This window comes from Xyrauchen texanus, chromosome 46 (genome assembly GCF_025860055.1).
Source record: "Xyrauchen texanus isolate HMW12.3.18 chromosome 46, RBS_HiC_50CHRs, whole genome shotgun sequence".
Lineage (NCBI taxonomy): Eukaryota > Metazoa > Chordata > Actinopteri > Cypriniformes > Catostomidae > Xyrauchen > Xyrauchen texanus.
Genome location: NC_068321.1, coordinates 2227414 through 2241810, shown reverse-complemented (window position 1 = coordinate 2241810; position 14397 = coordinate 2227414). Strand labels below are relative to the sequence as shown.

Sequence of the window (14397 nt, the reverse complement as noted above, 5' to 3'; positions counted from 1 at the left end):
TACAAAATTCTGATATGATTTATCTTTGTTTCATTTTTTACATCACAAAAAGAGGCAGAGTGGTAAGGATCGTGATCTGGGTTATGATTACTCTAACAACTGTCTCTGATTATAGTGATGGCAGTGGGAGACCTGAAAAGGCACGCCAGGGCATCAGAGCGGGAAGAGAGAGCACAAAGGGACGAGCACAAAACACAAACACACACACACGGTAGATGCACGTGGCTCTCTCTCTCCCGAACTGCCGCATTCAGTTATCCCTCTCGTTGGCTGATTAGCCCGATTGGGGACCTGGCGTGCGTAGTCATGGCGCTGCCCCGCCCTTCTCCTCGTCACAATATTACAATATTCCAAAGCTGGATTTCCTATTCTTAATGAGACAAGAAGAGCTCATACCTCCATGATGATGATAAACATCATTTTGGCAGCGAGAATGTGCCAGAACTGCATCGTATAGGTGTAAGGTTTCTCATGTCCGGAAGGGTTGCGGTAGTCACGGTACCTACAGTATCCACACAACAATCATCTTTATTGCTAAGAAGCTCTATCTATAGATATAAACAACACAACAGTACATAACCACACAGACCTGCAGGTGGTCATTGTGGTGTTGTCAAACCAGTCCGGGTTCTCATCGTTGTCCGGGCGGTTTTCTGGCGGAATCTCAGAGATGTTGAAGACAGAGAGGCTGTTGTTGATGTACCCTTCCATAGTGAACTCTGTACCGTGGTGATACGCGTACATATACACCAGCCGAGGGATCATGTCTGATGTGAATGACACTATAAAAGCCTGAAAGATATCAATAGCATATGTTTTTAGAGCAACACATTTAGCAAATTCTTAACAAAATCATGATATTACACTTTATTCACTGAAGTGTTTCTAATATAGTGACTCACATTTGTGACTACTGAGAGAACAGCGATCATGTTCAGGATCTCCTCCCATGCACCAATGCTGTGAGCTTTAGATGCCACCGGCCGGCGGAACTGAGTTGTAAACTTCCAGGCATCCACTCGAACTTCAACAATGTTATTGAAGAGAGCCAGTAGAGGAGCCAAAGGAAAAGAGGCCACAAACAGAGTGATGAAGCCAAATTGAACCACTGCAAGAGAGAGAGAGAGAGAGAGAGAGAGAGAGAGAGAGAGAGAGTGAGAGAGAGATGATGATGCTCTTGTCCATTGTCTTGTCATTGTCCATACGGTGCACTCTGTCAGTAAGACTGTGGTATTGCAGGCTGAAAACTTGTTCACCTATGTTGCTGGTAAGCAAGTGTGTAAATTAGTGTTGGGGAAGATACTTTAGATCTGTAGTTAAGCTATAAGCTACTCATAATTTAAAATAGTTCAACTAAAGCTTCCATTTTGAAAAAGTAGTTAGCTATTAAGCTAGAAATAAAAGAGCACACTTTGTTTATAACATGACTACCAGATCATATAATTTATAATAACTTGTGTACTCTTTGATTAACATTTAAATTGCCATTTTTGTTTCGCAATTAAGCTGAGTTTTCTCTCAGAAACCCTCCGCAGCACCACTTGTCAAGATCTGCTTCAAAGGGATATTGAAGGGAATCTATTATAACACCTTCAATTTATTCAGAGAGTTGATATGACTGAACTGAATAAAAAAAGGCATAATCAACAGTGTTTAACTAGAATATTTATTTAGCTTCAAATTATGCATAAAATGCTGTGCAGGGAACTCTATTGAAGTCTACGACTGCACCACCAAGGACCCCTCTGTCAAGCTCTTGAAGTTTGCAGATGACACCACTGTCATCAGCCTCATCAAGGATGACGATAAGACTGTATACCGAAGGGAGTTTAAAGAGCTGGCTGTCTGGTGCAGCCAAAACAACCTGGAGCTGAACATGCTCAGGTGGAGGTGGAGATGATTGTAGACTTTAGAAGGAACACCCCAAACCAGTCTAAACAGCAGTGGAGTCAATAAGGTTCCTGGGCACTACCATCTCACAGGACCTGAAGTAGGAGACCCACATTGACATTGTGAAAAATGCCCAGCAGAGGTTGTACTTCCTTCGCCAGTTGAGGAAGTTCAACCTGCCACAGGCGCTGCTGATACAGTTCTACTCAGCAGACACTGAGTCTTTCCTCTGCACTTCAGTAACTGTCTGGTTTGGTTCAGCTATGAAATATCAGAAGTCTACATAGGACAGTTCAGAATGCTGAGAGGATTATTGGATGCCCCCTGCCCACCCTTCAAGAACTGTACACTTCTAGAGTGAGGGAAAAGGCTGGAGAAAGCACTCTGGACCCCACTCACCCTGCCCACTACCTTTTTGAACTGTTGCCTTCTGGCCGCCACTACAGAGCACTGAGAACCAGAACCGTCAGGCACAGGAACAGTTTTTCCCTCAGGCCATCCATCTCATAAACAGTTAAAATTGCCCCATTGAGCAATAATTGTGTGCAATTCACAGTCTAGTTTTTTTTTTTTTATCCAACATATCCAACCTCTGCTGCTATTACATTCCCTTGCACTGTGTATATATGTATATCTACTGTACAGTGTATCCGGAAAGTATTCACATCGCTTTATTTTTTCCACATTTTGTTATGTTACAACCTTATTCCAAAATGGATTAAATTCATTATTTTCCTCAAAATTCAACAAACAATACCCCATAATGACAACGTGAAAGAAGTTTGTTTGAAATCTTTGCAAATTTATTAAAATTACTCCCCAACACTGACGTTTTGTACATGTGTGACACTCACCCATCTCCAGATACTCATAGAAGAGGCCAAGCTGACTGAAGTCCTGCAGGTCGTGATCCTGTTCCCAGCGGCTGTACAGACTCTCTGGATGATTCCTAGCATTCCGGCTCACCCACCAGTTACGCAACCAGCTATATACACATAAGCATAATAACCTATTACATTATTATGTTTAGAAAATAATTATTAATAAATTATTATTATCTGCTGTGTGCACTTTGAGTCATCTTGGCTGGATCGCCACTTCTATGGAGAGTAACTTCAGTAATAAAACGTCTCCATTTATAAGCAATTTGTCCAACTCTGGACAGTTTAATATCTAAGCTCTTCAAGATAACTTTGTAACCCATTCCAGTTTGTGTGTTGTTAATGATCACAAGCACATTGTGTTTGTCTATACTTGTGACTTTGATGGAGATGAGATCACATTTTATGACCAATTAATCCAGAAAACCAGCTAATTCCAAAGATATTAATGAAATAAGTGTCGTGAGATATTTCACCTGTCTCTGTGACAGCACTAGGCTCTGTAAACAGTGAACAAAAATGTGTCCGCGAACCACAGACAATTTCTGCTTGTCAATCATTTTGAACGTTCTCACTGTAATGTAGTTGCAGGGAATTATTGAGGCTTACTGTCATTTTTATGCCATATTGCTCATTACAGCTGTTAGTTGAGAGCGCTATTTTGCTGCTGTTGTGTTTGACAACCATTTCTGTCTCAAAAAAGCTTTGGAGTGCAGGTTTTGGAAAAAAGGGGGCATGGCTAATCCAATGGCTCAGCTTGGAGAAATTCTGGAATGGCTAAAATGGCTAATCACTTTTAAGAATACAAAGAAAAAATGCATATTTTCCATTTGTAATAGTTTACTTTTATCTGTCAATCATTCATGCTGTCATTATTGCTGTAAGTGGGGGAAAATGAACTGGGTTTCTTTGTGACAGGATCACTCATTGATCCAGTTTCCGACGAAAAGCGTGAATTTGTGGGTTTGCTCGAGACCGCAAGTGCCGCATGACGAGTGGCTCGTATTGGACTCGTCTTAACAGTAGGTTGGATATCTGAGCACTGTGTTTAGTGTTCTATCATATAAAACAGCCTCTGGGAAACACTCTTAATGAAGCATTTTATGCCATTTTAGGCCGAAGATTGCATTAGTCTGCTGCATCCTCTGCAACCGAACACTCAGAATCTGCCTGTAAGATCAGAATTTGCACCATGCAAATTGCCACTGGCTTCATTGGGAATCATTACAATTATCATACTCTGTTTACAGTTATCAGAAAAGTTTTTATGTATACAAAGTCCATGAAACAGATAATGGTTATTATGCATATACAGGTCCTTCTCAAAAAATTAGCATATTGTGATAAAGGTCATTATTTTCCATAATGTAATGATAAAAATTAAACTTTCATATATTTTAGATTCATTGCACACCAACTGAAATATTTCAGGTCTTTTATTGTTTTAATACTGATGACTTTGGCATACAGCTCATGAAAACCCAAAATTCCTATCTCAAAAAATTAGCATATTTCATCCGACCAATAAAAGAAGTGTTTTTAATACAAAAAAAGTCAACCTTCAAATAATTATGTTCAGTTATGCACTCAATACTTGTTCGGGAATCCTTTTGCAGAAATGACTGCTTCAATGCGGCGTGGCATGGAGGCAATCAGCCTGTGGCACTGCTGAGGTGTTATGGAGGCCCAGGATGCTTCGATAGCGGCCTTAAGCTCATCCAGAGTGTTGGGTCTTGCGTCTCTCAACTTTCTTTTCACAATATCCCACAGATTCTCTATGGGGTTCAGGTCAGGAGAGTTGGCAGGCCAATTGAGCACAGTAATACCATGGTCAGTAAACCATTTACCAGTGGTTTTGGCACTGTGAGCTGGTGCCAGGTTGTGCTAAAAAATGAAATCTTCATCTCCATAAAGCTTTTCAGCAGATGGAAGCATGAAGTGCTCCAAAATCTCCTGATAGCTAGCTGCATTGACCCTGCCCTTGATAAAACACAGTGGACCAACACCAGCAGCTGACATGGCACCCCAGACCATCACTGACTGTGGGTACTTGACACTGGACTTCAGGCATTTTGGCATTTCCTTCTCCCCAGTCTTCCTCCAGACTCTGGCACCTTGATTTCCGAATGACATGCAAAATTTGCTTTCATCCGAAAAAAGTACTTTGGACCACCGAGCAACAGTCCAGTGCTGCTTCTCTGAAGGTTCAAAAGTGGCTTGACCTGGGGAATGCGGCACCTGTAGCCCATTTCCTGCACACGCCTGTGCACGGTGGCTCTGGATGTTTCTACACCAGACTCAGTCCACTGCTTCCGCAGGTCCCCCAAGGTCTGGAATCGGTCCTTCTCCACAATCTTCTTCAGGGTCCGGTCACCTCTTCTCGTTGTGCAGCGTTTTTTTGCCACACTTTTTCCTTCCCACAGACTTCCCACTGAGGTGCCTTGATACAGCACTCTGGGAACAGCCTATTTGTTCAGAAATTTCTTTCTGTGTCTTACCCTCTTGCTTGAGGGTGTCAATGATGGCCTTCTTAACAGCAGTCAGTTCGGCAGTCTTACCCATGATTGCGGTTTTGAGTAATGAAACAGGCTGGGAGTTTTTAAAAGCCTCAGGAATCTTTTGCAGGTGTTTAGAGTTAATTAGTTGATTCAGATGATTAGGTTAATAGCTCGTTTAGAGACCATTTTCATGATATGCTAATTTTTTGAGATAGGAATTTTGGGTTTTCATGAGCTGTATGCCAAAATCATCAGTATTAAAACAATAAAAGACCTGAAATATTTCAGTTGGTGTGCAATGAATCTAAAATATATGAAAGTTTAATTTTTATCATTACATTATGGAAAATAATGACCTTTAACACAATATGCTAATTTTTTGAGAAGGACCTGTAATCTGGTTTGGTTTTGGCATCGTTGTGATGTCATGGGGACTTACGGTACTAGAGCTTCCTGTATGTTCCCCCACACTTGTTTACCGACCATCACAATCACTAACTGAGTGGTTAACTCGATCAGACAACCACCCGGCTCACACTGCAAAGACAATCATATATAATAGTTAATGATACATTTTTATCTGATTTATTATTTATCTGTATTTTAATATTTCTGTATGTATAGTTATAAATGTCTTGAAATCTCAGTTGTACCTCTTCATTTCTCAGTCCGCTCCATTTGCCGAACATGTATCCATAGTTTCCTGGGTAACCCACAAATTTGCCTTTGAAGAAGGCGACGTAGAAGCAGGAGGAATAGTAGTTGACAAACTGGAAGAGGAACATCTTCACCGTGAGCTTGTTCTCATACTCCACATGAGTTTTTGGAACCTCTGTGAATAATTAGTGAATGACAATCAGTACGCAAAGCTCCAAAAATCTGTTTACTCACATACTTATGAGTATACAGTACATAGATAAACACTATTAGTGACACTTGTTTGAAAACAATCATTTCTAAAATGTTGAATTAATCAAATGTTGAATCAACGACACAGTGACCTTGCAGTTTTAATCCCAAACAGACTTTTTACAATACTTTCCAATGATTTATTAACAAATCAGAACTAGCAATGTCAAATTAAATTAAATAAAAATGATTTTTCAAAATTTAAAAACATACGATATATATATATATATATATATATATATATATATATATATATATATATATATATATATATATATATATATATATATATACACACACAGTGGCAAGAAAAAGTATGTGAACCCTTTGGAATCAGCTGATTTTATGCATTAATTGGTCATAAAATGTGATCTTATCTTCATCAAAGTCACAAGTATAGAAAAACACAATGTGCTTTTTAAAAGCTAACAGCACACAAACAATTATAATCTTTCATATATATATATATATATATATATATATATATATATATATATATATATATACACACACATTTGGCATAAGCTGGTTCACATTCATTGAAAGGTTAAAACTTTACTTAAAATATCATGGGTAGATCATTTAGGTTTAAGTTCAGGTTAAAACCCAGGTAAAGACTCTCACCTAAATCAGTGATCCAGATGGCCACACGCTCATACAGGTAGTTCAGAATCATTATAATGACAAAGTTAATACAGGAAGCAGTTACAGATGTGGCAAACTGAGGAGTGATCAGTGATCCCACCACATCCAGTTTATTGGTGGGACTATCCTTCATAATGCTGGCAAATGCTGCGAACACTGCCAGGCGATAGGCTATCACCCCGATTATACTGGCGATAATCAGAGATATCTGGGTTTTGGAGTGAGAAATGCACATGTAGAGATTTCATACACTTCATTTACTAAATACTATTAAATTATTCAAACATACAGAAATAATGGTGAACGGGTCATTCCTACTATGCAGTACTTTTTCACGTCTCTATCATATTTAGTACTAATACATTGGATAAAACATTAAACTCACAATTTATAAAGATGTAAATAATATTAAGTTCACGATATCAAAGTTATTCTTTGGTTTGAGAGGATTAAGACGTTTTTCCCATGTGTATTTATTTTCACTAGCATTTTATGAAGAAATGTTTCTTGTATTTCATTATAATACACACGTTTTCTTGGGAAAAAATATTTGTATTTTTTATTAATCCTCTTCCCTAATAATCACTTTCTGTCCTAATTTTCTATCCTCTGGTCTTTTGTAATATTCCTATATTTTTTCCCCTCAGTGTTTATTGCATCTACAATTAAAACATCCAGTGTTATAATCAAAAGCAAGTTCCTAAATGGCACCATCCTCCACTGATCATTTTTGGTGGAAAAACAACAACATAAATATCAATGATTATTTGCAATGGACTTGAATTCTGTGTTAAGTAAACCTATAATTGTTTTGCCATTGTTTAGTCGAAAACAAGAAACAAATCGAAACATCTGAGCTTGACCAGGGCATATTTCTGAAAGTCTGATAATCCCGTTCAATGAAACACTTCCTTTAATTACAACACAAAGCTCAAAAAGTACTGCATAACAGAAATGACCCTAAAAATATTTTACATTATGGAAACTATGTTTAAGCAGAGCACTCAAAGGCATATCAAAACAATAAAACTTACATGCTGTTAAAATCATGCATCCTCAGCCTAAATGTTCTACAACAAATGTCTGACTTACTCATTTCATATGTGCGCTTCTGTGTACATACAGTGCATCAACTTATTAACATTTCGTTTTAATATAACACAAATACTGTACAATAACCTGTTATATAATATCTGTATGTAATAGCTCCGTTCCAAATATAAGTGAGCTGCCTTCATGGGAGGATTCGGCCTCGGTTTGTTTTGTGTGTCTTGGCTCGTGTTGTTGCGGGTGTGGTGTTAATTCCACGTCTCTTTGCTCAGCAACGTTTATTACCAGCCGCTGCCTGATGAACATGACACCTGCACGCTATCTCCTTCCTCCTTTATAAGCAGCTCTTTGTGTGAGTTGTGTTGTTCGGATCGTTCTCGTCTGCTGTGCTTTTTGTTGTCTTTCATGCTTACGTTTATTTCTTGGTTTTAGTTGGATTTACCTTTACCTGTTTTCCTGTGCCCCAGTGTACTATCTCACTCAGTACTCTCGGCATTTGGTCTTCTCTGCCTTCATCATCCCACCTCACTGCAGTCATTGCCTGCCAAGCTTCGTCGTCATCATCATCATCTTTGATATTTTAATTCTCTTGCTGTTTTTCGCCTGCTGTGTTTATCACTCAATTATTCATTAAATATCATTTGAACTGTTACCTGCATCTGGGTCCTCTATTTATCCTGACAGCCTTGTTGACTACTGGAAATGGAACTTCATAAGTGACTTATCTGGAATGTTCTACAAAGGCAGCAACTCTGTGTGTCACAAAAATAGGGCTCCTATTGAACACAAATCGTGCATGAAATCGATTTGCGAAATTGTGTTCACCAAGGCTACTTGCAGTAGTACACCAATGAACTAAACATTTTGACTACTCACAGGTTAAGGGAATAACGTCGATCATCTCCTAAGAAGGCCACATGTCAAGGTCTAGGTAGATCAGATTTTACGTGACCAATCAACGGTTGGTCAACAAATTGAAAGCAGGAGAAATGGGCAGAAGTAAACACCTGAGCGACTTTGACAAGGGCCAAATTATTATGGCCTGACGACTAGGTCAGAGCATCTCTGAAACAGCAAGGCTTGTGGGGTTCTCCCAGTCAGCAGTGGTGAGTACCTTCAGACTATGGTCTGAGGAGACACAAACCACAAACCGGCGACAGGTGATGAACGCCCAAGGCATATCAATGCGTGAGGGCAACGAAGGCTATCCCGTCTGGTCCGAACCAACAGAAGGTCTACTGTGGCACAACTCACAGAAAATTGTAATGATGGTTACGAGAGTGCATCGCACCCTGCTGCGTATGAGGCTGCATAGCCGCAGACCAGTCAGTGTGCCCATGATGGCCCCTGTCCACCAACGAAAATTCAAAATGGGCACACAAGTGACGGAACTGGACCTTAGAGCAGTGGAGGAAGTTCGCCTGGTCTGATGAGTCCTGTTTTCTTTTACATCACATGGAGGTCCGTATAAGAGTGTGTCATTTACCTGGGGAAGTGATGGCATCAGGATGCACTGTGGGAAGACGACAAGCCGGTGGAGGGAGTGTGATGCTCTGGGCAACGTTCTGCTGTGGAACCCTGGGTCCGGACATTCATGTGGACGTCAAATTGACATGTGTCAACTACCTAAACATCGTTGTAGACCAGGTATACCCCTACATGGTAGCTGTCTTCCCTGATGGCAGTGTCCTCTTTCAGCAGGATTATGTGCCTTTCCACACTGCACACAATGTTCAGGAATGGTTTGAGGAACATGATGAAAAGTTGAAGGTGTTGCCATGGCCTCCAAATTCCCTGGATCTCAATCCAATTGAGCATCTGTAGGATGTGCTGGACCAACAAGTCTGATCCACAGTGGCTCCACCTTGTAAATGACAGGACTCAAAGTATCTGCTGCTAATATCTTGGTGCCAGATACCACAGGATAGCTTCAGGGGTCTTTGTAGAGTCCATGCCTCGGCAGGTTGGCGCTGTTTTGGCGGCACGCAGAGGACTAACAGCATATTAGGCATATTTTAATGTTTATGCTCATCAGGGTATTTTGGCCAAAAAAAGTCTAATTTATCTTTGCCAACTTTTGGTACATCCTTCATGTTGTGATGCTTATGATGCTTTAAAATCCAGTCAGGGTAGACAGCTCACTGGGGTTTGGAACAGAGCTAATATCTAGGCTATATTTAGTTCTCTACTGATATAATATGCTAACATAAAAATGTGAAATGCAATAATTCTAGGATGATATGTACAACAGTATTTGTTCCCTTTATACAGTGGGGTCTAAAAGTCTGAGACTACATTACAAATCTAGAATTCATTTTATTTAAACCTTGAACTAAACTAAAGTTTTAAGATTTGTAAAAATCTAAAGCAAATAGATGTTATGATGTACATTGAAATTAGAAAAATGTCAGATTATAATATGGACTTTTCTAGGTCACAGATCAAACACATCCACATTTGTGATGGTGACCCTTATTTACAGTACACACACTTAAGTCAACAGCTTATTCTAGGGTTTATGCAGAAAGTGTCATTCGGAAACATCATGTAAATAAAAACGCCATTTTCCTTAATCCTGTTCATTTAAATGCATGAGTGCCTTTCTTATAGGGTTTTAGAAGAAAAAAAATATCGAAGTCAACCTCAGACACCATGTTTGTTATTTACACAAATGTCACAGGAAAATATGAATATGATGTATATGCCCTTTGCTGCAGAGAAAGCTGCTTTCTAACCAAGCAGCCTGTTTAAGGAAGTAAAGAGTACGCCACTAACACAGTGCATGTAAATGTTCGTGGTGTTTTCGTGTAAGGAGGGACGAGTCGAAATTATTGTTTTGTGTTAATCAGCATTAAGCCATAAATGCTGTCTATTAAGCTTAACTTGTATTGAACCTTGAATATTCCTTTAAGCAGCATTCTTGCAATAAACACTTTTCTGGTGTCCATGTAAACAAGCTCATTGAACATGTTAACTCTTTTGTAGCCAGTCAGATTTCTTGCTTCCATTGAAGCGCGCACACACACACAAACACACACAGGATAACATGATCATCAGGTTTTGTTCATGACAACTTGTGGGACACCAAATATAAAGAAATTATCAAATGCATGTTCATTTTTTAACTCAAATTGTTATGTTTATCCCATTACTTGTAATAAAATTAGAAATATTTTCACTAGTGGTATCAGACATTTGGACCCCACTGCATAAGAGTGATGATGATAGTGGTGTATTATAAGTGAATGTTTTTAATGCTCACCCAGAAGAGTACTGTGGCCCCAGACATTAATGAGCGAGCACACTTGCTAGTTGGGGGTAAGTAAGGCTCCATCTCCTACAAAGCAAGCGAGCAAAGCAGGGAACATGAGCAACCACCACCACAGACAGCAGTCCTAATCTAGCACACTATACTAGTGCCGTCATTGTCCGCACTGCTGCCTATGAGGACTCCTGTTTGTAATGAGTTCCTGGCCATCTGCAATGTCTACATCATAAATTCTTCTTTGCTCCAGGTCTACAGTCTCTCAAACTGGGATCACACTGCAGGCAGGTCTTTAATGCTACACAAACTCTCACAAACACACACAGCAAACTGATCTGTTGTCGTCCTGTGCCAGTCTTACCCACAACATAACAGTGGCCCAGCACAGAATGAACCTGCCTGCTATATCAGCTGGGGTCTGTTCTAGAACCCACTCCTGTTCCTACACAACACCACATGGGTAGAGCCAAACAAACATGCTGATTATCTGGTTTCGACATTGGCTGTACACTAAAATATGCAGAATAATTTATATTCTGTTTGTTTAATATTCTTAGCAAATTATCAGTTAATATTGTGTTTGATCCAGCCTGATCTCATGGAAAATTACGCGACAATGACAATAAGTAGTTCATTACATGTATTGCGGCAGTTCCGAGGTGAAATGTCCACTGTGTGGCGCTAAATGAAGGGATGCAGGATATATTGTGGCCACATCATTATTGGCTGAAAAATTTGCATTTTTAAGTTATCAGTTCGATAATTAGGCTGATATATTAAAGCTGATAAATTATGGCTTTTTCAGGCACACACTACTCACCATGAGGGTTTTGGCTCCAGGGAATGCAATGCACTCAATCATAAAATGAATAATAAATTGCAGAGTCAATAGACTTTAAATGAAAAAAACGTTGGCCATAGGAATGAAACATTTTTACATTTAACTGGTTCAAAGTAGGCTCCATTTGGTAAATGATTATTGGAAATGAAAGACATAGATATTTCCTTGCAGGTTCCTTGTTTTTTGCATTTAAAGTTTTAAAATAAAAGCAATTATCCGCTTAACATATTTGATTTAATTTGAAGACATCTGGACGTGGCACATGAGGACTGCCTCGTTATTCTCATGTGTCAATGAATTCAAGGGCTGGCTTAACAACTTTCTCAGATTAAATTTAAGCAAACCTGAGATCTTAATACTGATCCATCAACTCTAACCAAAATATAACTAATATCCCCAGTTGTGACATTGATGCTACTTTAATTTTCCCATCTGCCACAGTCATAAACTTAAGTATCATTCCTGACCCTTCATTAACCCTAGATGCCTATATTAACAAACGCATTTTTCCAACTTCGTCCCTACGTTAGCCCGAAAGATGCTGAATCATTAGTCCATGCACTTATTATATCTCGCCTTGACTACAGTAACACTCTTTCTTCTGGACTACCGGCACACTCTATCTCCCGCTTGCAATGTATTAAAAATTCTGCTGCAAGAGTACTAACTTACACTAAAAGATCTGCACATATTACTCCCGTGCTATTCAACCTTCCCTGGCTATCTGTCGCATCCCGTATTGCATACAAAATTCTCCTGTTACATTTAAGCCACTCCACTGTCTAGCTCCTTCTTACCTTTCTGATTTACTTTCTCCCTATATTCCAATTCGCTCACTCCGATCTTCTGGATGTGAAATTCTTGTTCCTAGATTCCGCCTTTCTTCAATGGGTGGCAGGTCTTTTTCTGTTGTGGCACCTAAGCTATGGAACTCAATCCCTCTGGCTCTCCGGACTACTACCTCTAGCTCTGAATTCAAATCTCAGCTCAAAACCTATTTGTTCTCTCAATATTATCAGTCATAATGTGTATATGCTTCATGTACTGCTCATTATATTTGTATGCTTATCTGTATTCTGATTGGGCCACTGCCTACACTGCTACACTTTCTATACAATGTTATATGTTCTTTTGTACTGGACTGAAATGTATAATTGATTGCACAATCTAATATCTGCTACATGCTGCATTTGTTTTTGTTCTGGACTAACATTGTCTATATAACTGTTACGTTACTGTTCTTTATTGTGAAGCGTCCTTGAGCTCTGGAACGGTGCTATATAAATTAAACATATTATTATTATTATTTATAAGGTGATCCTTTTGTTTTTGTAATCAGGCACATAGAATATTGATTTTGATTTTAGATTTAATATATCAGCTATCGGCCTCAAAATATAATGAGATATCGTATCGGCCAAAAATTCCATATCAGTGCATCCCAAGCTAAAAGCAAGTTAAATGTTCTCCAAAACTAGATGTCAGACGATATATCGGGTTTACAGATAGTTGATAGTTGCCTTTTGGAACTGTTTAATTTTGGACGTAACATCATTTAACGTGCAGTAGGATCTACAAGCTGTCCAAATTCTCTTATTTTCACTTTCTCATTCTCATTTTTCCACTTTTCTTTCCAATATTTTTGAGGTTACTATAAAATCTGTTAAAAGAACAATTGAAAAGCAATGAAAAACAACTCCTACAATGGAGTGACAACTAAATTCAGAGCAAAGCTTAAAATTGAAGAAAAAAATCTGGCAATGAAGAAATATCTATGAACAAACTGTTCTTCGAAAGTTATCTATAAAAAGGAATAAGTGTCAATAACATAATATACAACACTAAAAATGCAATATTCATATCCATTATATGATAAATTAATTCAGTATTATGATTTTTTTTTGTTGTGTGTGTTTTTTCTTGTAAAGTTACCAGAGAAAGTGAATTATAAGTGAATTCTCTTATATGGTCAAAAGTCAACAGAGATGTATGCTTACTTGCGTGACGCGGTTGAGGCGTCGGCTCGTGCACTTGATCTCATACTCTGGTCTGAGCTGCAGCTGCTGCTGTTCTTCCTCAAAGTCCACTAGATCCCACTCATACTCCAGCCGCGCCTGACGACGTTTCCAGAACTCCAGGAACAGAGTCACTGAGACCACACAAACAGTACAACTTAAAACTCGTATACGGCAAACAGTTATATCAAAGATGAAAGGATCAGCATCCTGTACACAAATAACCACATACCCTTTCTAAATTCATGAGGAAATGATTCTAAGTTAGTCATGAAACTCAATATGGTGCAGCAAATGGCAAATGTTCTTGGTCGTTACGGGATCACACACGCAATGTTAATGAAACCCAGTGACACAGAAGAGCACATTTACTCTATTTCTATGGAGATAATAGAGTGAAGAA

General features: G+C 39.0%; 1 protein-coding gene across 1 annotated transcript in view; it reads right to left on the bottom strand.

Moving 5' to 3' along the window:
• LOC127637995 (anoctamin-5-like) overlaps positions 1-14397 on the bottom strand; it is a 65454-nt gene that overhangs the window by 6867 nt on the left and 44190 nt on the right. Inside the window, exons 11-19 of the mRNA XM_052119352.1 lie at positions 13977-14128; positions 11136-11210; positions 6803-7031; positions 5923-6101; positions 5709-5806; positions 2745-2875; positions 903-1108; positions 590-792; positions 397-502 (exon numbers count right to left, since the gene is read on the bottom strand). Coding sequence (XP_051975312.1) covers positions 397-502; positions 590-792; positions 903-1108; positions 2745-2875; positions 5709-5806; positions 5923-6101; positions 6803-7031; positions 11136-11210; positions 13977-14128 — 1379 coding nt within the window. The remainder of the gene's footprint in view (positions 1-396; positions 503-589; positions 793-902; positions 1109-2744; positions 2876-5708; positions 5807-5922; positions 6102-6802; positions 7032-11135; positions 11211-13976; positions 14129-14397) is intronic.